The following is a 23,582-nucleotide window of genomic DNA, read 5'->3' as shown; positions in this document are numbered from 1 at the left end:
CAGCAGCGCCGAGTTGCATTGGCAGTTTGTAGAGGGTTTGAAAATCCAACTCTCGACCTTGCATGCCCAAGTTTGCGTTACGTTCAATTTTCTGTTGGGCAATTTTGGTGGAAATAAAAAGGCCTCATTGCAGACATAGGCAACCCATATTACTCCGTGTTATGTAAATCAGGTCCCATGTTAAATTTAATGAGTTTGGACAAGGCTTTGGCTCCAGCGTGCTGCTCATCCATATAAAATGGGCATGTACAGTTACAGGGAAATTGGCCTGGCCTGTTTTGGAGTGTTTTTATAAACCTGTTTGTTGTTGTTGTTGATTGAGTATTAAATCTACTGATTTTGGCAGTGGGAATGAGCTTTTCTCTGCTTGTGTACTGAACATCTTGCATAGTTTTTTCTCCTGCACACTTTTGGCTCTTTGTTTAAAGTCTTCATTTTACTAAGGCATGCTTTTCTGGAATCTTGGCAATTACTGCTGTTGCAAGTTGCAGCTAACCAAATCGGGGAGGATGGGAATTTCTTTGGGTATTCCCATTGCACTGTATGAATTGCATGAGGAGAACCAATTCATGAAGGCACAACACATTAAGGTCCATAGATACTTCAGGGTGTATGTATGGTCCCTTCAATACATAAGGATTCAAGTTTATAGACCATGCCACTCCTACCTGGATGTGTCAGAGGCGTGACCATTTTAAGCCATCTGCTGTAGGCTGATTTACAGATAACATTGAGAAGAAGGACCTTCACTAGCTATGATGGTCACAATGGTATTAAGCTTCTATGCCATGGATCCTTCCAGGCTGCTGCAGGGAATCTCTACCAAATAAGTCAGTCCACAGTTCACCCCTCTATAAACCAAGCGACTGATGCCATGTTTGCAAGTGAAAAGGAGGCACCAACTGATAGAGGCACAGAACTTTTACTGCCTTGCCAGCTTCCCAAGTTCCAGGGCACTATAGATAGAACCCAGGTAGCCATCAGATCTCCACATGCCAACCTCAATGTATGTATTAGCAGAAAGGTGTACCACTCCCTTAATATGTAGATCATTTCAGAGTACAAAAATGTCATGCTGTCCATTAATACCTGTTATCTGGAGAGCAGCCATGATGCTTTCATTCTGCAGCAGTCCAAAGTGTCTGCATTATTTGGCCAGCCCCAGAGAATGAAAAAATGGCTTTTGGGGAACTAGAAATATCCTTTGCAGCCATAGCTCATGGCAGCCTGAAAAGATGTGGAAAATGCCTTCTGCTCCTGTATTAACTGAAGGTAGGCCCAGTAGAATGCGAAGCCTTTGCTCATTTTTCTTTTTTCTCTGCTGTCACTTCTACTTGCTGATTCTTATTTGTAACTTGTGTTTCACCCAATGACCATTCTGCAAACTCACTAACTACATTCTCTGGGGTGCTAGTATCTCTAATAATGCTGGGGATAGGGGGAGTATTTGATGCAACTTGCAAATAACCTATAGGAAAAGAAAAGGAGTAAAGCTTACACTGCATCTCACTAGACATTGGTTTCCAAGGCAAATAGGATCATAAGTGCATCATGCAGCTGTTTAACAAAATGAATCCCTGATGTAAGGATTTAGAAAGGCTTGAGTGTATAAAAGATTATAACAAACGTTCCCATAAGTGCAGAGAGCAATTGACAGAATGCATGCTGGGTGGTGGTGCTACTCCTCCAACTGCTCTTGCCAATGCCCTCCACAGATCTAAAATGGGCAAGGGCCATCCCCTTTTTAAGCTTAAATCTCCTTGGTTTATAGTTTCTAAGGTGTGATATTCACCATCTAGAATCGAGGCAGAGTGTATTTAAGAATAATATTAATAAATTTAATTAATGACATAGAATGGGAGATCAGGCGATGTGTTGCTGCTGCAATATGTGGGAGCTGGTGGACACCATTGATGCTCACGGTGATCACATTTGCAGTAAGTGTTGGCTGCTCGAGGAATTCCGGCTCCGTGTTGAAGAGCTGGAGTCCGAGCTTCAAATACTGAGACACATCAGGGAGGGGGAGAGTTACCTGGACTCTGTGTATCAGGAGGTAGTCACACCAATTAGATTAATTAATTCAGATGTAGTCCGTGGCCAGGGTCAGGACGGTGTGACTAGAAGTGAGGCAGGTACGGGGATCCAGGAGGTAGTGTTGGAGGAGCCGCAGCCCTTGCACTTGTCCAACAGGTTCGAGGCTCTTACTCCCTGTGAGGATGGGAACAGGGACTGCGGGGAGGATGAGCAACCTGGCCACAGCACCGTGGAGCGGGGGGCCATTCAAGTGGGGGGAGTAAAAAGAAATGTTGTAGTGGTAGGGGATAGTATCGTTAGGGGGATAGATAGAGTTCTCTGCAGCCGAGAGCGACAGTACCGAAGGCTGTGTTGCCTGCCCGGTGCCAGGGTTAAGGACATCTCCTCTGGACTGGAGAGAAACTTGGAGTGGGAGGGGGAGGATCCAGTTGTCTTGGTCCATGTTGGCACCAACGACATAGATAGGACAAGGAAGGAGGTTCTGCTGAGGGAGTTTGAGCAGCTAGGGGCCAAATTAAAAAGCAGAACCACAAGGGTCTGGATTATTACCTGAGCCACGAGCGAATTTGGCTAGGACAAATAAAATTAGAGAGTTAAATGCGTGGCTCAAAGACTGGTGTGGGAGAAATGGGTTTTGCTTCCTGGGACACTGGCACCAGTACTGGGGCAGGAGGGAGCTGTTCCGTTGGGACGGGCTTCACTTGGCCAGTGCTGGGACTAGAGTCCTGGCGGATCATATAACTAGGGCTGTAGAGAGGGCTTTAAACTAATTAGTGGGGGGGGAGGTTTCTAGAGAGCAAATAATAGAAATGACAACAGAGAAGGTCATAGACTTAGGTAGCAGTGGGGGAATTAAAAAACAGAATGTGTCAGGAAGGGACAGAAGGTATGGAGTAAATGGTAAAGTAATAAAAAGGGCAAAAGCAGGAACTAAGTGTCACAAAACATCTTTGAAAGTTCTCTATCTGAATGCACGTAGCATTCGTAACAAAATAGATGAGTTAATGGCACAAATAACTACATATGGGTATGATCTTGTGGCCATTACAGAAACATGGCTGCAGGGTGACAATGCCTGGGAATTAAACATACCAGGTTATTTAACGATCAGGAAGGACAGGCAGGAAGGAAGGGGAGGTGGGGTGGCTATGTTAATAAAGGAAGGAATCACTGTAATACAGAGAAATGATATTGGGTCAAAGGATCAGGACAATGAAACAGTTTGGGTGGAGGTAAGGAATAATAAGGGGAAAAAAACACTAGTGGGCGTAGTCTATAGGCCTCCGAACTGTGGCAACTCTGTTGGACGGAGTATCAATCAGGAAATAGTTGAGGCTTGTAATAAGGGAACATCTATAATTATGGGGGATTTTAACTATCATATTAATTGGACAAATCAAATTGGGCAGGGCTGCCTTGAGGATGAGTTCATTGAGTGTATTAGGGATGGGTTTCTTGAGCAGTATGTAACCGAACCGACCGGGGGCAGGCAACCTTAGATCTGGTCCTGTGTGACGAGACAGGATTAATTAAAAATGTCCTAGTAAAGGATCCCCTTGGAATGAGTGACCATAACATGGTTGAATTCCATATTCAATTAGAGGGTGAGAAGGTTGGATCTCAAACAAGCGTGCTAAGCTTGAATAAAGGAGACTATGAAGGTATGAGAGCGGAATTGAGTAGAGTGGATTGGGAAAATAGATTAAAGGGTGATATACCTATCAATTCGTCCAATAAAAGCGACGAGTTAGGAACGTAACTAAAGGTTTTTATTGACTAAATAACAGAGCCCACCCTCGTGGGTGATCGGGTCCAACAAGGAGGAATACCAGCCAGTCGACTACCTTTATACCTGGGCAGGTAGGTGGAGCCATGGGCGGAGTCGGAGGTGGTCAGCCCAGGTATAACAGCGCGACAAGAGGCGACCTCGTATCGTGATACAACAGTGATAACGGTGATAACAATACAACAGTGATAACTATAGTGTAACGATAAAAGTGGTTTACCACATTCACCCCTTGTTTAGATTTGAGTCCGGCGGGGTGAAGTGTACTACCAGTTCTGGTATGTCAGTCTGTCCGGAGGCCTCGTAAGCCTCTCCGATCGTCGCAGCGGCGGTGCTGCATTATCCGGTGTTAGTGCTGGTGTCTGCGTGGTCGGCGAAGGCTCGTGGGGTTCCGGCATGCCGTCTACCTGGGCTGGAATTGGGGGGATGGTGGGGGGGGGTAAAGGTGGTGTCTCCGGAGTGCCCGAGGGTGCGAGGTCTCGTAAGGAGACAGTGTCCTCCCGCCCGTCTGGGTAAGCCACGTAGGCGTACTGGGGGTTGGCGTGCAGGAGGTTCACCCTCTCGACCAGGGGGTCTGTTTTATGGGCCCTCACGTGCTTTCGCAGCAAGACGGGCCCCGGAGAGGTCAGCCAGGTTGGTAGAGTGGTTCCCGTAGTCGACTTCCTGGGGAAAACAAACATTCGTTCATGGGGGGTGGCGTTAACGGCAGTGCAAAGTAGTGACCGGATGGAGTGCAGCGCTGTCGGGAGGACTTCCTGCCAGCGGGAGGTTGGGAGGCCCTTAGACTTTAAGGCTAAGAGGACGGCCTTCCATACCGTCGCGTTCTCTCTTTCCACCTGGCCGTTCCCTCGGGGGTTGTAGCTGGTGGTCCTACTTGCTGCAATACCTCTCACTAGTAGGAACTGACGGAGTTCCTCGCTCATGAAAGAGGAGCCCCGGTCACTATGTATATAGTTTGGGAACCCGAACAAGGCGAAGAGGTCGTTCAGGCATTTAATGACCGTGGTACTGGTCATGTCTGGGCAGGGGAAGGCAAAGGGGAAACGGGAGTACTCATCAACAATGTTGAGGAAGTACACATTACGGTCAGAGGACGGGAGGGGCCCCTTAAAGTCGATGCTCAGGCGCTCGAAGGGGCGGGTGGCCTTGATCAGGCTTGCTCTGTCCGGCCTAAAGAAGTGCGGTTTGCACTCGGCGCAGGTCTGGCAGTTCCTGGTTATGGTCCTGACCTCGATGGAGTAGGGCAGGTTGCGGGCCTTAATGAAGTGGTAAAGTCTGGTGACCCCGGGGTGGCAGAGGTCGTTGTGGAGGGTCTGAAGTCTATCACTTTGCGCGCTGGCGCATGTAATTCGTGACAGAGCATCGGGGGGTTCGTTCAGCTTACCTGGCCGGTACAAGATATCATAATCGTAGGTGGAGAGCTCGATTCTCCACCTCAAGATCTTGTCATTCTTGATTTTGCCCCTCAGCTTGTTATTAAACATAAAAGCGACCGAACGTTGGTCGGTAAGGAGGGTAAATCGTTTGCCTGCCAGGTAGTGCCTCCAGCGTCGTACCGCCTCCACAATCGCCTGGGCCTCCTTCTCGACCGACGAGTGTCGGATCTCAGGGCCCTGTAGGGTCCTTGAGAAGAAGGCCACCGGTCTCCCCTCCTGGTTAAGGGTGGCGGCTAGGGCGAAGTCGGATGCATCGCTCTCGACTTGGAAGGGGATGGACTCATCCACTGCGTGCATAGTGGCCTTGGCAATGTCTCCCTTAATGAGGGAGAAGGCTGCGCACGCTTCCTCCGTCAGGGGGAAGGATGTGGACTTCATGAGGGGTCTGGCTTTGTCCGCATAATTGGGCACCCATTGGGCATAGTAGGTGAAGAGCCCCAGGGTTCTCTTAAGTGCCTTAGGGCAGTGGGGGAGGGGTAGCTCCATGAGGGGGCGCATTCTTTCGGGGTCGGGGCCGATGAGTCCGTTCTCTACTACACAGCCAAGGATGGCAAGGCGCGAGGTGTTAAACACACATTTCTCCTTATTGTAGGTGAGGTTCAGCCGTTGGGCTGTACGGAGGAATTTCTCCAGATTCACGTCGTGGTCCTGCCGGTCGCGGCCGCAGATGGTGACGTTATCTAGGTAGGGGAATGTGGCCTGCAGTCCGTTCTGGTCAACCATCCGGTCCATCTCCCTTTGGAAGACCGAGACCCCGTTGGTGACACCGAAGGGGACCCTAAGGAAGTGGTATAGGCGCCCATTCGCCTCGAAGGCGGTGTACTGGCGGTCCTCGGGGTGGATAGGGAGTTGGTGGTAGGCCGACTTAAGGTCGATGGTCGAGAATACGCGGTATTGTGCAATCTGATTGACCATGTCAGATATGCGGGGAAGGGGGTATGCGTCCAGCTGGGTGTATCTGTTTATGGTCTGGCTGTAGTCGATGACCAGGCGATTTTTATCGCCGGTCTTAACGACCACGACCTGGGCACGCCAGGGGCTGTTGCTCCCCTCGATGATGCCCTCCTTCAGGAGACGCTGCACCTCAGAGCTAATGAAAGCTCTGTCCCCAGCGCTGTACCGCCTGCTCTTGGTAGCGACGGGTTTGCAGTCGGGGGTGAGGTTAGCGAACAGGGAAGGTGGCGGCACCTTGAGGGTGGATAGGCTGCAGGTGTTACGCGGTGGGCGGTTTAACCTTCGCTGGTTGTCGACTGTGAGTGGGGGGAGGGGTCCACCGTATGCTAGGGTTACACTTTGGAGGTGGGATTGGAAGTCCAGCCCTAGTAGGACGGCAGCGCAGAGCTGGGGGAGGACGAGGAGTTTAAAGTTTTTATACTCTGTACCCTTAACCGACAAGGTCACAGCACAGTAGCCGCTAATGTCCGTGGCGTGGGACCTCGATGCCATCGAGATTCGGTTGCGCGTTGGCAGGACAGGGAGGGAGTAGTGGCTCACCGTGTCTGGGTGGATGAAGCTCTCCGTGCTTCCGCTGTCGAACAGGCAGGTCGTGGCGTGGCCGTTTACTTTGATGTCCATCATCGACTTGGACAGGTGGTGTGGGCGGGCTTGATCCAGAGTGACGGAGGCTAGCGTGTAGGTAAGCGAGTCGTTGTCGTCTGCGGGCGAGGCGGTCGTCGGGTCCGGGGGCCCGGTGGCAGTCGGGCGTGGTGGGTAAAATGGCGTCTCCCACGAGGTAGGACAAAATGGCGGAGAAGATGGCTGCCCCCATAACTCACATGAGGCACTATTGGGGTCGGTTGCCTTGATCAAAGATGGCCGCCCCATGACTCACGTGTGGGGATACTGGCCTCAGTTGCCGTGAAAGAAGATGGCCGCCCCCACAGTTCGCATGAGGCACTGCTGGCCTCTGAAGATCCGCTCCTGCAGGCCTTAGAGAAGTGGCCTTTCTTCCTGCAGGTTGTGCAGGTAGAGTTCCTGGCTGGGCAGCGCGACCTCGGGTGCTTCTCCTGGCCGCAAAAGAAGCAGCTGGCGGCCCGATCGCGGGTGCCCGATGTCGGAGCCGGTACCGGGTGTGGCGGGCCCGGTCGGGTCCGGGACGCCGACGCTGAGGTAGGTCCCGGGGGCGGCGCTGCGAAGGGTATTGCGGTAGGGGTCGGGCCCGAGTCCCAGGGTCGCGAGCAGTACCTGGAAAACGCCTCCTGGTCCTGATGGGCCACCTCCAGGGAGAGAGCGAGGGCTTCAGCTTTGTCCAGGTCGAGGTCTTTAGCTTCAAGCAGTCTTTGCCGTGAGTAGTCAGACCGTAGGCCTTTCACAAAGGCATCGCGGATATTATCTTCCGTATTTTCAACAGCCGTCACCGCTTTAAAGTCACAGTTCCTGCCGAGTGCTCTTAGCGCCCGTAAAAATTCAGCTACAGACTCTCCTGGCTGTTGCGGGCGGGATCTTAGGAGGTGCCTGGTGTACATGTAATTTACCGGGCTGCGGTACTGCTGTTTCAGTAGGTTGATAGCGGCCTCGTACGTAGTCGTGTCCTGGATGAGTGCGTATACTCTCGGGCTCGCTTGGGCGTTCAGAAGTCTTAGTTTGGATCTCTGCGGGGCGCCGGATTCTTCCAGGTAGGATTCGAAGCAGTCCAGCCAGTGTTTGAAGTTGAGGGCTGCGTTTGCTGCCTGTGGGTTTAGATCCAGGTACGGTGGTTTGAGGGCTTGCAGCCAAGCCGGCTGGTGTGGCTGTGCTTCTGGGAGGGCTTCTGGCTGGCCAGTAGTAGACATCTTTAAAATTTAGTCAATAAAATTGATATACCTATCAATTCGTCCAATAAAAGCGACGAGTTAGGAACGTAACTAAAGGTTTTTATTGACTAAATAACAGAGCCCACCCTCGTGGGTGATCGGGTCCAACAAGGAGGAATACCAGCCAGTCGACTACCTTTATACCTGGGCAGGTAGGTGGAGCCATGGGCGGAGTCGGAGGTGGTCAGCCCAGGTATAACAGCGCGACAAGAGGCGACCTCGTATCGTGATACAACAGTGATAACGGTGATAACAATACAACAGTGATAACTATAGTGTAACGATAAAAGTGGTTTACCACAAAGGGTAAGATGATGCATGATCAGTGGTGTACATTTAAGGAGTTATTTTACAACTTCCAAAAAATATACCACTGAGAAGAAAAGGGTATAAAAGAAAAGACAGCCATCCGTGGCTAAGTAAAGAAATTAAGGATAGTATTCGACTAAAAACAAGGGCATATAAGGTAGCCAAATCTAGTGGGAGGATAGAGGATTGGGAAAACTTTAAAAGACAGCAAAAAATAACAAAAAGATTCATTAAGAAAGGGAAGATAGATTATGAAAGTAAATTAGCAAAAAATATAAAAACAGATAGTAAGAGTTTTTATAGTTATATAAAAAGAAAAAGGGTGGCTAAAGTAAATCTTGGTCCCTTAGAGGATGAGACCGGGAAATTAATGGTGGGAAATATGGAGAGGGCAAAAACACTGAATGAATATTTTACATCAGTCTTTACAGTAGAAGACACTAAGAATATCCCAACACTGGACAAACAGGGGGCTAAAGGGGGGGAGGAGCTAAACACGATCAAAATCACTAAGGAAGTGGTACTCGGTAAAATAATGGGACTCAAGGCGGATAAATCACCTGGACCTGATGGCTTACATCCTAGGGTCTTGAGGGAAGTGGCGGTACGGATTGTGGATGCATTGGTAATAATTTTCCAAAACTCCCTGGACTCGGCAATGGTCCCGGCAGACTGGAAAACTGCTAATGTAACACCCTTATTTAAAAAGGGCAGTAGACAGAAGGCTGGAAACTATAGACCGGTTAGCCTAACATCTGTAGTAGGTAAAATTTTGGAGTCCATTATTAAGGAGACAGTAACAGGACATTTGGATAATCATAATTTAATAGGACAAAGTCAGCATGGTTTTATGAAGGGGAAGTCATGTTTGACAAATTTGCTGGAGTTCTTTGAGGAAGTAACGTATAGGGTGGATAAAGGGGAACCAGTGGACGTAGTGTATTTAGACTTCCAAAAGGCATTTGACAAGGTGCCACACAAAAGATTATTGCTTAAGATAAAAAATCACGGCATTGGGGGTAATATTCTGGCATGGATAGAGGATTGGCTATCTAACAGAAGGCAGAGAGTTGGGATAAATGGTTCATTCTCAGACTGGCAATCAGTAACTAGTGGTGTTCCACAGGGGTCAGTGCTGGGTCCCCAACTCTTTACAATCTATATTAACGATTTGGAGGAGGGGACCGAGTGTAACATATCAAAGTTTGCAGATGATACTAAGATGGGGAGGAAAGTAGTGAGTGAGGAGGACATAAAAAACCTGCAAGGGGACATAGACAGGCTAAGTAAGTGGGCAGAGATTTGGCAGATGGAATACAATACTGGAAAGTGTGAGGTTATGCACTTTGGCAGGAAAAATCGTAGAGCAAGTTATTATCTTAATGGCAAGAAACTGGAAAGTACTGAAGTACAAAGGGATCTGGGGGTCCTGGTGCACGAAACTCAAAAGGTTAGTATGCAGGTGCAGCAAGTGATTAAGAAGGCCAATGGAATGTTGGCTTTCATTGCTAGGGGGATAGAATATAAAAATAGGGAGGTATTGCTTCAGTTGTACAAGGTATTGGTGAGACCGCACCTGGAATACTGCGTACAGTTTTGGTGTCCATACTTGAGAAAGGACATACTTGCTCTCGAGTCAGTACAAAGAAGGTTCACTCGGTTAATCCCGGGGATGAGGGGATGGACATATGAGGAGAGGTTGAGTAGATTGGGACTCTACTCATTGGAGTTCAGAAGAATGAGAGGCGATCTTATTGAAACATATAAGATTGTGAAGGGGTTGGATCGGGTGGATGCAGGGAAGATGTTCCCGATGATGGGTGAAACTAGAACTAGGGGGCATAGTCTTAGAATAAGGGGCTGCTCTTTCAAACTGAGATGAGGAGGAACTACTTCACTCAGAGGGTGGTAGGTCCATGGAATATGCTGCCCCAAAAAGCTGTAGAAGCTACATCATTACATAAATTTAAAACAGAAATAGACAGTTTCCTAGAAGTAAAGGGAATTAAGGGTTACGGGGAGCGGGCAGGAATTTGGACATGAGTCTAGGTTCGGAACGGTCATGGCCCTGTGGGTAGCGGAGCGGGCCCAGGGGCCGTGTAGCCTGATCCTGCTCCTATTTCGTGTGTCTAATTCTGTTAGATTCAGGAGATGGTTCTGTGATAGTGGATTGGCGGTTAGGATCAGATCAGCCATGATCTTATTGAATGGCGGAGCAGGCTCGAGGGGCCGATTGGCCTACTCCTGCTCCTATTTCTTATGTTCTTATGTTCTTATGTCAAACAGCTGCTTAAGCATCACTGGTCCACCGACATGACTCTTTTGCGGACGATCTGTGAAGTGCTATGTGCATGGAATTAAAGTCCCCCATTGCAAATGGGTCGGGGAGAGGCGGATACAGAAGGTTGGGTGGAAGTCCTTCCCTGCCATAACTCTGCCTCAAAGGGGAGAACCCCCCCTCCCCCCACCTGCAATGTTTTACATGTTCTCAAATGTTTTCATTTTTGAACCCCACTCAGATGAAAAAGATAGTTGCATTTTAACAGTGTGTCTCCTTAAATGAAGTTTAGTTGCTATTTTTAAAAATTCATTCAACCTCTTCATCCATTGCAATTTGAAGAATGGCAACATCGTGCAATGTATTGTGAACAATGAAAACAATGAGAGTTAAACATTAATGTAATCACATTTTGTACAATAGGGAAATTTTAAAATAGCAGTAACTTTTCAATTAGATTTTCGAGACCTATTTTAATGTGAGTATTGATACTTTTTGACATGATGGTTATGAGGTCATGCAAACTAAAGAAAAATGTAATTTCAAATGTAACTTCCAGTTGCTTGAACTTTCCAGAGAACATTTCTTTAAGATTCCATTACTTTTAATTAAATATGTATTTACACAGACCATGGTTGTATTTTTAAAGAGATATGTTGCAGAAAAGTATTGGGTTTTAATCAACTTATTTTTATTTAATTCTTTGTAGAGGGTAATTTTCAACATTGTCAACTTCAGCAAAACCAAGAGCCTCTACAGAGATGGAATGACTCCAGTTGTGAAATCTACCAGCAGATCAAAATGGTAAAAAAAAATTATGCCTTGTTACAAATTGTTGTGGCAAAAAAAATGTTGGATTTCCCTTTGCTACTGGATTAATTTAAACATGGCCTAGGATTGGTATAGCTTTTGGCCTAGAAATTCAGTATCGCCACGTTTGGGGTGCTACAGCCGGGCGTTCGCTAAATTTAGCGCCCGGCGCAACTTAGCGCCACCTTCGCCGAAATTGAGTTGCATCGCCCCAAGAGGTTGCTGCTGCGCTAAAGCAGGCGATGCACGACTATCATAAGGCGCTAAGCCGGCGAGCCGAGGCGCTAACACCGAGGGCAGGCGCAGCGCAGGTGCGGCGAGTTGCTGATTGAAGGCAGACGCGCTGGCACCGGTCAGCTCTTAAAGGGGGAGGGTGGACTTGTTTGGCTGCCACGCAGCCCTGAAGCAAGGCCTGACCATTGCTGGATCATCATTTCTACACCCAGGACCATGCAGAAGGCTAGGGAGCGAGCGGAGCGCTTCAGCGAGGGTGCCCTGAGGCTACTGGTTGGTGCAGTAGAGCGCAGGCGACCTGTCCTCTTCCCTGACAGTGGGAGGAGGCCGCTTCCCAGCGAATACCGAAAAGCCTGGAGGGAGGTGGCAAACAGGGTGACCACCAGCAGCATGGTTGCCAGGACTCCACTTCAATGCAGGAAAAAGTTCAACGACCTCACTCGGGTTGTCAGGGTGAGTACCCTTTCCACTATCCTGTTCATCCCTGCATGTGCACCTCAGTTACTGGCCAAAGGGACCTGAAAGCCCCAATGCCCAGTCCTCATCCAAGAGCTATGGGACTCTCATGAAAACCACTTGCACATTCAGCACTTTACACACTGTCAGGGCTATTCCACCATGAGAGGCAGTGCAGGCAAGATGAGGGCTTGACACTGTCAGGGCTATTCCACCATGGGAGGCAGTGCAGGCAAGATGAGGGCTTGACACTGTCAGGGCTATTCCACCATGGGAGGCAGTGCAAGCGAGATGAGGGCTTGATACTATCAGGGCTATTCCACCATGGGAGGCAGTGCAGGCAAGATGAGGGCTTGACACTATCAGGGCAATTCCACCATGGGAGGCAGTGCAGGCAAGATCAGGGCTTGACACTGTACTTAGAGGCCGTCCTTTCTCTTGCAGGGCAAGCTGGCCCACAATCGCAGGCAGCAGCGACGGACCGGGGGAGGCCGTCCTGACCTCAAAGAGCTCAGCGACCTGGAGCAGCGTGTGGAGCGCATTATGTCAGGTCGGCTGATTGGCCCCGTCGCCAGTGGAGATGCTGACCCTGTTCTGGACAGCAATGGTAAGGTCATCACCTTTTTGACCTCTCTCTTTCCACTTGTGCCTCACACCAGCATCCTTTGCCACTATCGAACCAATGCAGTGCATAGCAGCACTCATACCTCCCTCGCTGCCGCCCTGTCCTCACTCTAAAGCAACACTTGTACCTCCCTGCTTTCAGATGCTGATTCGCCAGGTGAGGAGGCGGGCCCTCAAGCTGCCACTGTCAGTGATTCTGAATTCGAGGAGGAGGAAGAGGAAGCCGGCCCATCAGTGCCACCCTGAGCCGAGGCAGCCCATGGCCATGATGGGGACACGTCTTCCCTGGAGGGGAGCAGGGGGGAAGGGTCTGAGGAGAGTGAAGTTCCGGGGCCCAGCGGGCTGCAGCAACGCGGGAGGGGTGGGGAAGCTCGGCGGCCTTCTCCCCGGAGGGTGAGTGCGGCCTCCAGTCCTGCTACGGTGAGCGCAGAGGAGGTGCGGCTCCTTGGTGAAATGGGTGCCCAGGCTGAGAGCAGGAACACTGAGCTCATGGCTGCAGTGGCAAGGATGCCTGACTCCATAGAGTCACTGGCAAGGAGTGCTCAGGAATTCGGGGCAGCACAGTCCAGGAGTCTGCAAGAATTCAGTGCAGCACAGGCAAGGTGTCTGCAGGACTTCGTGGCAGCACAGGCTAGGCGCCAGCAGGACTTCGCTGCATCACAGGCGGCTTCCAGCCAAGTGCTCAGTCGTGCCGTGCATTCACTGGCTGGTCTGATGCAGACACAGATCAGGGCCACACGGGCACTAACTGCTGCCACCCTCGCTGGATCGGCCAGGCATCGCCGGGGCCCTCGCCGCGCCACAGCAGCCCAGCAGTCTGTGCTTCAGCAGATTGCTGCGCATGCTGCAGTGCTGGCCCGTGCGAGTGCCAGTGTATCAGCCGACCAGGGAGTGCCTGTGCTCTGTCAGGTTGGCAGCATTCCTGCAGCCAACACTGTCACTCCTCCACTGCAGCTGCCACCACCCGTAGGACTGCTGCCGCCCAAGCAGAGTTGGAGCAGTCAGCAGCCGGGCCCTCCAGGCCCAGAGCTGGTCCAGGCCGTCCCCCAAGGGCATCTGGCGTCTCACCATCTGACCCTCAGCAGCCTTCCCCCAGCCTTGCTGCAGCCACTGGGGTCCCATTGAGGAGGAGCTGCAGGGCGGGAAGGGGCCATTCGGGAAGCGAGGTGGATCACCCTCACAGGGGAAAAAGTAGAAGGTGTGGCCAAATGTTGTGTTTATATATGAAAGCCGAGAATGTTTTTTTTATATATGAAGGCCGAGACTGTTGTGTTTGTTTTTTATATGAAGGCCGAGGATCATGGTCATTTTTGTTTAACTGTGTTTTTCATTTTCTGAAGGTTGTGAGAGCCAGTTATGTCTCTGACTGTTTTTTGGGGGGTTTATCTGAATTAGTTTGTCATGCGGGAAGGGCACAGAGTTTGCACAGTAAAAATTTTTCTTTAATCACATTGTCCATGTTTGCACTTTAAACAATTTGTTGCCTTGACCGGCTGAGGGCTTGCAGAGCAGCTCCATTCATGTTCTTTCATTGGCACAAGCCATTCCCTGAGAGGGGGCCTAGAACCGAGTTGCAATAAGCCGCCGACGGACGGCCCTTGCACTTTGTGCCTCCCTCCCGTCTTGGTGCTCCTCCTCCTCCTCCTCCTCCTCCTCTGGTGGTCCTCCAATGTCTGCTGGCAGTGGCTGAGTCCTGAGGATAGCCAAGTTTTGCAGCATGCAGCACACTACAACGAAATGGGAGACTCGCTCAGGCGAGTACTGTAGGGCTCCTCCGGAACGGTCCAGACAGTGGAACCGTTGCTTGAGCACGCCGATTGTGTGCTCAATGATGTTCCTGGTAGCTTAATGGCTGTCATTGTATCGCTCTTCAGCAGGGGTGCTGGGCGCACGGAGCGGGGTCATCAGCCAGGTGCACAAAGGATAGCCTTTGTCCCCGAGAAGCCTGTGATGAAATATATGCCTTCATCAGCCCCTGTGTTTTACCTGCTTTGTATTGTGTGTACCGCCCCCTTTTTCCTATTGTGTGTATTGGCTACGCCCCTGTCTTTTGTCATATAAAGGTCTCAAGAGCTGTATGAGTCATTCTATCAGACGAACCCGATGTGGAAAGACCTGCAATGTTCTTAGTGATTAAAAGCCTTTAGTTGAATCCTTTAAACTCCTTGGCCTAGAAATTCAGTGGGCTTTGCGCCCAGTTACCGCCCAAAGAGGGCTTCTGCGCCACTTGAGGAGTTTGCGCTGATATTCAGCGCTGCGGTAATGGCGGCGGTAGCCGGTAGCGCTGCACCGACACCGATGAGATCATCGGTGTGCGCAGTGCCCCGGTTCCGCCCCGCTACCGGCCCGACCCCCATATTTAGTTGCGGCCGCCTCTTCCGCAGCAGCCGCAAACAACGATGTGAAGATGGGGCCGTCCTGCAGCCTTAGTGGGGCGAGTTAAGGCGGAGGTGCGGCCGGCCGCTTTTTCGGCGGCCGCCTGCCCGCACCTCCTTCCCCGGCCTCCTCCACTATCAAGCAGCGATCTCCCCGTTGCAGGCACCTCCCCCTTAAGAGAAGGAGGAAGGCCTGCAGTACCGCAGCCTGCCGCTCCGCAGCGGGTGGCGCTGTGGCACCTAGCGCGCCGAAATTCAGTTTCAGCGCCCCAAGCGGGGGCGGGCACACCCTGGAATCGACTCCTGAAACCAGAGCGCTTGGATCTGGACCCCCATGCCTCAGACGCAGCCACACAGTTCGGACACTGGTTCCAATGCTTCGAATTTTTCATCGCAAACTCATCCACCGCCATAGCAGCCACAACCGCCACCGGAGACGTGAAACTGGGAATCCTGCGAAACTGGGTGAGCCATCGGGTCTCCCCTCTCATCCAAGATGCCACCAGCTACGGGGATGCCTGCACCATTCTGAAGGCCCACTACGTGCGGCCAATAAACGAGGTGTACGCCAGGCATCTTCTGACTACTCGCACGCAGCGGCATGGTGAGTCACTAGAGGACTTCATGCTAAGCCTAAAAGTACTGGGCAGAGACTGTAACTGTAAGGCCGTGTCTGCCACCGTGTACACGGAGGCGCTGATCCGAGACTCCTTTATTGCGGGCCTCAGTTCAAATTACATTCGGCAGAAACTGTTTGAAAAGGAGGGACTGGACTTAAAACAGGCTATGGGCATAGCGCGATCGCTGGATATGGCCCAGAGGAACTCTGAATCCTGTTCCTCAGGCCACGCGGCCCACTCTGCCTCGTGCGTGCCGTGGGGGCCGCCATCTTGGAAGCCATCTTCACCTCCCAGGTCTCAGGCCAGCCCAGCACCATCGGAGCCCCAGCCCCCACCCAGGAGCCCCACTACTGCCGCGATGCATCGGGGCCCGAAATGCTACTTCTGCGGCCAGGGCAAACACTCCAGGCATCTGTGCCCAGCGAAGGGCACCACCTGTTTTAAATGCGGGAAGAAAGGACATTTCAGCAAAGTCTGCAGAGGGAACCCCGCCTCCAACTCCACCACCGCCGCGTGCGCGCCGTGGGGCGGCCATCTTGGACGCCATCTTGTCCACCCTCATGGAGTCCACCATCTTGCCCCGACTACACGGACCTCCAGGACCCACTGGTGGCCTCGATCACAGTGGATCAATCCAGGCCACATCCGTTGTCTAAATCGATGATGGACATAGAGGTAAACGGGAACAAGGTTAAATGCTTGATTGACTGCGGGAACACTGAAAGCTTTATTCATCCTAGCCTGGTAAAACGACTTTCACTAACGATAGTCCCCACACAGGGCAAAATTGCCATGGCTAATAAGACTCATACCTCAAAAATTACAGGTTTCTGCGCGGTTATGTTGTCGGTAAAAGGCACTGATTACAGAGATTTTAAACTATTGATAATGCCAGATCTCTGTGTGAGCGTGATCTTGGGTCTGGACTTCCAGTGCCACCACCAAAGTATCACGCTTACCTACGGTGGGTCCCAGCCGCCCCTCACAGTGTGCGGTCTGGCTACCCTGAAGGTCAAGCCGCCCTCTCTGTTCGCCAACCTCGCACCCAACTGTCGACCCATAGCGACCAAGAGTAGGCGGTACAGCTGGGAGGATAGACGGTTCATTGCGTCGGAAGTAGAAAGACTCAAGCGGGAGGGTATCATCGAATGCAGTACCAGCCCGTGGTGCACCCAGGTAGTAGTAGTTAAAGGTAGCGAAAAGAAGTGGATGGTGATAGATTATAGCCAGACGGTTAATCTATACACCCAGCTAGACGCCGACCCTCTGCCCCGCATAGTGGACATGGTTAACCAAATTGCGCAATACCGGGTGTTTTCCACCATCGACCTAAAATCGGCATACCACCAGCTCCCCATTAGGCCGGAGGACCATCCATACACCGCCTTCGAGGCGAATGGACGCCTCTACCACTTCCTCAGAGTCCCCTTTGGGGTAACGAATGGGGTCTCGGTCTTCCAGCGGGAGATGGACCGCATGGTCGATGAGAACCAGTTAACAGCCACCTACCCATACCTAGACAACGTCACCATCTGCGGCCACGACCAGCAAGACCACGACTCGAACCTCGCGAGATTTCTGAAAACCGCCCTCAGACTCAATCTCACCTACAACGAGGATAAGTGTGTCTTTAGCACCACGCGCCTCTGTATCCTGGGCTGCGTGGTGGAAAACGGGGAAATCGGTCCGGACCCCGACCGATTGCGCCCCCTACGGGAGCTACCCCTACCAAACACTCCCAAGGCCCTGAAAAGGTGCCTGGGGTTCTTCTCCTATTACGCCCAATGGGTCCCCAATTATTCCGACAAGGCCCGTCCCCTCCTGAAATCAACGTCCTTCCCGCTCACGGCCGAGGCCCACGCCGCCTTCAACAGCACTAAACACGACATTGAGAAGGCCGCGCTGCAGGCAGTGGACGAAAACATCCCTTTCCAGGTCGAAAGCGATGCATCCGACTTCGCTTTAGCAGCCACCCTCAACCAGGATGGGCGGCCCGTAGCCTTTTTCTCAAGAACCCTCCAAGGGCCCGAGATCAGGCACTCCTCGGTAGAGAAGGAGGCCCAGGCCATAGTGGAGGCAGTGCGGCACTGGAGGCACTACCTAGCCGGCAAACGCTTCACCCTGCTTACCGACCAGCGGTCGGTAGCCTTCATGTTTAACAACAAACAGAGGGGGAAGATCAAGAACGACAAAATTCTCAGGTGGCGGATCGAACTCTCCACGTTTGAGTACGACATAATATATAGGCCAGGGGCCCTCAACGAATCCCCCGACGCCCTATCACGAGGGATGTGTGCCAGCATCCAGGGGGACAGGCTACAGGGCCTCCACAATGGCCTCTGCCACCTGGGGTCACCCGGCTATTTCACTTTATAAAATCCCGTAACCTCCCCTATTCCATCGAGGAGGTCCAGTCGATGACCAGGGACTGCCGCACCTGTGCGGAATGCAAGCCCCGTTTTTTCAGGCCCGACCGAGCCCACCTGATCAAAGCTACATGGCCATTCGAGCGCCTGAGCTTAGATTTCAAGGGACCACTCCCCTCCACCGACCGCAATGTGTACTTTCTCAACATTGTGGACGAGTACTCCCGCTTCCCATTCGCCTACCCCTGCCCAGACATGACCAGTGCCACGGTCATCAAGTGCCTCGGCAACCTGTTTTGCACGTTCGGCATGCCTAACGACATCCACACTGACAGGGGGGCGTCGTTCATGAGCAACGAACTGCGCCAATACCTGCTGTCGAAGAGGATAGCCACGAGTCGGACAACTAGTTATAACCCCCGGGGTAATGGGCAAGTGGAGAGGGAGAACTCGACAGTGTGGAAGGCGGTCACCTTAGCACTAAGGTCTAAAGGCCTCCCCACCTCCCGCTGGCAAAAGGTCCTCCCAGACGTACTCCACTCGATAAGGTCGCTACTGTGTACTGCTACTAACGCCACTCCTCACGAGAAGATGTTTGTTTTTCCCCGCAAATAAACCTCAGGAGTGTCCCTACCCTCGTGGCTCTCCACCCCAGGGACAGTCCTATTACGGAAGCATGTGAGGGGCCACAAAACGTATCCCCTCGTGGAGGCAGTACACCTACTCCACGCAAACCCACAGTACGCGTACGTCAAGCACGCCGACGGGCGTGAGGACACCGTGTCCATAAAGGACCTCGCCTCGGCAGGAAGCGACGACGACCCATCACCACCACCCCCAGAAGAACCTCCACCATCCCCAGGCTCACCACCCCCAGAAGTACCTGCAACACCCCCAACACATGGGTATGCCCAGGAGGGCACCACGGACTCCCGGTCGGAACCCGAGGTACTGTTGCGACGTTCAGGAAGGACTATCACACCCCCGGACAGACTAAATCTGTAGAAGGGGTGAATGTGATGAAATATATGCCTTCATCAACCCCTGTGTTTTACCTGCTTTGTATTGTGTGTACCGCCCCTGTTAAGTCTGTGTGTTCCAGTTATGGTTAATATGAATCACTGCACACAGACCACAAGAATTTTAACTTTAACAGGTCTTTACTAGTCGAAGGTCAGGGCTGAACTGCACAATAAATCATTACACAGCACTTATATACCGGTGTGGTCACCACCGGTATTACAGTATACAGCAGCCAAGATAAAGTAGTGCAACTCTTAAAATAGTTCTCTTAAAGGTGGAACGGTTACATACACCACAATCCTCCCTTTTTAGCTTAACAGTATATATTCCCCATTAAACATAACATATATACACAACTTCATGTAAAAACAGTTCACAGATTCAGTCTCTGAGGAGGCCTCCTCACTCAGTCCGGATAACGCCTCGGTGGTGTAGTAGTTTTCGGTGGTGTAGTAGGTTCTTTTGGCAAGGTCGATTCGGCTTGAATGCCAGTGTCGGGTTCATCTGGTTCCAGTATCACCGGATCGGAGGTAGATACTATGGGTATCTCTGCTTCATCATTAGGCGTATAGAGTTGTGGTGTAGGTTGTCCCTTTTCGGATGACTCTATGATCTGGTCAGCATGGCGCCTTATTATGCTTTCCCCAATGTCCATGGTATACATCAGCGGTCCTAGTCGTGTGCAAATAGTTCCAGGCTGCCATTTCTCGGTACGGTAGTCTCGGGCCAAAACTTGTTGACCTATCTGGAAGGTTCTAGTTCGCCTTTCATTCATGCCTTGAAATTGCCGGTTCTCTACGTCCCTTCTGATGTTTGGCTTGATCAAATCCAGCCGGCATCTTAGTCTTCTATTGAAAAACATCATGGCGGGAGTTTGGTTTGTAACCACATGTGTTGCATTCCTGTATGCAAACAAGAAGTTATCTACCTTATGTTGTAGATTTATGTCTTCATTACCCATGGCCTTTATGGCCTTCTTGAAGGTCTGGACAAACCTTTCAGCCAATCCATTGGTGGCGGGATGGTATGGGGCGGACGTGTAGTGCTTAACCCCATTGTTTTTTTAAGAACTTCCTGAATTCTTCGGACACAAATTGCGGTCCATTATCAGAACAGATCTGTTCCGGCAGCCCATTCCTGGCAAATATGGTCCTTAATACTGTGATGGTTTTTTCCGTGGTGGTGGAGGACATCTTTATTACCTCCGGCCACTTGGAGTGTGCATCCACCGCGATTAAGAACATTGAGTCCATAAATGGACCAGCAAAGTCGATATGTACCCTTTGCCATGGAGATGAGGGCCACTCCCATGGATGTAGAGGGGCTTGTGGTGGGGTGTTTTGGACCTTCTGGCATCCTAGACAGCTCTTGGTCATTTCTTTGATGTCTCCATCGATACCTGGCCACCACACAAACGCTCTGGCTAGGTTCTTCATTTTCACTCCACCCAGATGCCCCTCGTGAAGCTCCTTTAGCACTTTATCCTGGAGTTTGGGTGGAATCACCACTCTGGATCCACACATCAAGGTTCCTCGGCACACTGACAGCTGTTCTCTTCTTTGCGAGAATGCTGGCAACAGTGGTTCGCCATGTGCTGGCCATCCCTTCACCGTTAAATCGTAGACTCGTGAGAGAGTCGGGTCATTTCTCGTTTCCTTTTCAATGGTAGAATTTGTTACTGGTAGACATTCTGTGATGTATGTGCCTTTAAGAGCAATTATGGTGTATGTGCCTTTAAGAGCCCCAGGTGTGCGTAATGCCGGTAATTGCCACTTGGGCTATATAAGCCTGTGTATTGTGTATATCCTTTAGAAACCCCCCCCCGAGACTTGCTTAGTAAATACCTATGAACCAACTCCTGTCTTCAGTGTCTTTATCTACACACGGACACTACACATTCCACTATGGTTGAGTGGAACATCTCCACTGGGTCCACTGTAGGCGCCTCTTCTACCGTTGGCAACGGTAGGCGCGATAAACCGTCAGCATTCCCATGCTGTTTTGATCCTTTGTATTCTATGTCATATTGGTGTGCCCCTAGGAAAAGGGACCACCTCTGTAGCCTTTGCGCTGTCATAATGGGAACGCCCTTTTTAGGGTTGAATATGGATACCAACGGCTGGTGGTCTGTCAGCAGTGTAAACTTCTGGCCCTGCAGGTAATGATTAAACTTCTTTACTCCCCACACCAGGCTGAGAGCCTCCCTATCTATCTGAGCATAGTTGTGCTCAGCGGAGGTCAATGATCTGGATGCAAATGCGACTGGCCTTTCCAAGCCATTTGGCAACTTGTGTGAGAGTACTGCTCCAATACCATAAGGAGAAGCATCACAAGCTAAACGAATAGGTAGCGTTGGGTTGAAGTGAGCCAACACTTCCTCTGAGGTGATCAATGCCTTGCTTTTGCGAAAGGCCTTCTTACAGTCCTCGCTCCACTTCCATGGTACTTCTTTCTGCAAAAGAGCATTCAGCGGGTGCAGCACCGTGGATAGATTTGGCAGAAACTTATGGTAATAGTTAATCAACCCTAGGAACGACCTCAACTGGGATACATTTTCCGGAGCGGGAGCCTTCACAACAGCTTCGATCTTGTCAGGTGACTTGTGCAGCCCCTCCTGGTCAATGACATGACCACAGTACGAGATCCATTTCTGAAAGAACTCACATTTCTGGCGATTAACTCGAAGTCCATATTCCTTCAATCTGGTGAGCACCAGTTTCAAATTTGCAAGGTGTTCCTCATCGTCATCTCCTGTAATCAGGATATCGTCCAAGTAACATTGAGTGCTTGGAATTCCCTGTAATACCTGCTCCATGGCCCTCTGCCAAATTGCTGGAGCCGAAGCCACTCCAAAAACCAGTCTATTATATCGATACAAGCCTCTGTGCGTGTTGATTGTGAGATACTGGCGCGACTCTTCCTCAACTTCCATCTGTAAGTACGCTTGCGCCAGGTCTATCTTGGTGAAGTGTTTCCCGCCAGACAATGAAGCAAAGACATCCTCAATCCGCGGAAGTGGATATTGCACCGTGTGAAGCACCGGATTAACTGTGATCTTGAAGTCTCCACAGATGCGGACCTTCCCCGGTTCCCCTGGCTTGTTACTCGATGAACGCTTCATGACGGGAACAATGGGCGTGGCCCACTCACTCCAGTCCACCTTAGACAGTACTCCTGAACGTTCTAGCCCTTCCAGCTCAGCTTCCACAGCAGGTCGTATCGCATAAGGTACCGGTCTGGCTTTGAAAAATTTTGGGTTTGCATGTTCTGCAATCTTGATTTTTGCCTTAATTCCTCTCAGTGTTCCCAGTCCCTGTTGGAACACCTCTTTAGCCTCATCCAATATTCTGGACAATCGTTCAGGTTTGACATCTTTTTTTCCGGAATCTACCGTTATTGCTTTTAGGGAGTGCCAGTCCATATTTATTTTCCTGATCCACTCCCGTCCCAGAAGTGGTGGACCTCCCTCAGGTAGTACATATAAGTCCATTCCTTGGTGTTCTTTGCCCTTGTGTATCACCTTGACTTTTATCTTTCCGATGGGGTATACTCTTTGCCCCGTGTATGTCTGCAATACTATCTCCGTATCCCGTAGGGGAATATGTGTGAATAACCTTTTGTAATCTTGCTTATTCATGACCGTCAACGCCGATCCGGTGTCCAATTCCATCTTCACTTGGACTCCTGCTATCTGCAGTGTGACCCAGATAGTTTGTAGGTCAGCTTCCTTACTCACATTGTGAATTCTCAGACTACCCAGTTCCTTGCTGTTGGAGTCTGAATCCGAATTCTGTTCATCCGAACTCTTCTCAGCCACCTTATGTACCTTTCTGCACTTTTCCTGCGGTGACTTTTTGTTGCTGGTCTTCTTTCCTGACCGGCATACTTTAGCTATGTGACCAAGCTTGCCACATTTTCTACATTCCTGGTTTTTAAACCAGCATTGGTTCTGATCGTGTGTTGTCTTTCCACAACGATAACATTTCGTTGTACCCAAAGCCATTTGATCTACGCTGAGTACCGCTGCCTTCAGCTGCATTTCCGCAGTGCCTCTCGCTGCGGCTTCGTGCGATGCTGCAATAGTGACAGCCTTATCAAGTGTAAGATCATTCTCTTCAAGCAGCCGCTTTTGTGTTCCTTCTTTCGACAATCTACACACGAATTTGTCTCTCAGTGCCTCTGTCAGTCTTTCCCCAAACTGACAGTATTTCGCTAGCTTACGCAGTTCAATACTCCGCATTGCTTCCCTCTTTCAGTTGCGTTCTCGCATAAAATTTAAATCGTTCCGCTAACATCAGCGGTGTGGGGTTCAAATGATTTCTCAGGACAGCAACAATATTAGCGAAAGCCTGATCCGCCGGTTTAGCTGGTGATAGAAGATGCTTCAATAGCCCGTATGTCTTCGCACCCATTGAGTTTAGTAAGGTTAGTGCTTTATC

At 50.7% G+C, this 23,582-nt stretch overlaps 1 protein-coding gene across 1 annotated transcript in view; it reads left to right on the top strand.

Annotated features, from left to right (window-relative positions):
• Positions 1-23,582, top strand: part of agbl4 (AGBL carboxypeptidase 4) — a 608,965-nt gene that overhangs the window by 263,609 nt on the left and 321,774 nt on the right. Inside the window, exon 4 of the mRNA XM_085978224.1 lies at positions 11,345-11,439. Within this exon, the coding sequence (XP_085834350.1) occupies positions 11,345-11,439 (95 nt within the window). The remainder of the gene's footprint in view (positions 1-11,344; positions 11,440-23,582) is intronic.

Source organism: Somniosus microcephalus, chromosome 3, assembly GCF_052327205.1.
Source record: "Somniosus microcephalus isolate GS21.2 chromosome 3, FLI_Smic_1.0, whole genome shotgun sequence".
NCBI lineage: Eukaryota > Metazoa > Chordata > Chondrichthyes > Squaliformes > Somniosidae > Somniosus > Somniosus microcephalus.
This window is presented reverse-complemented; position numbering and strand designations above follow the sequence as displayed.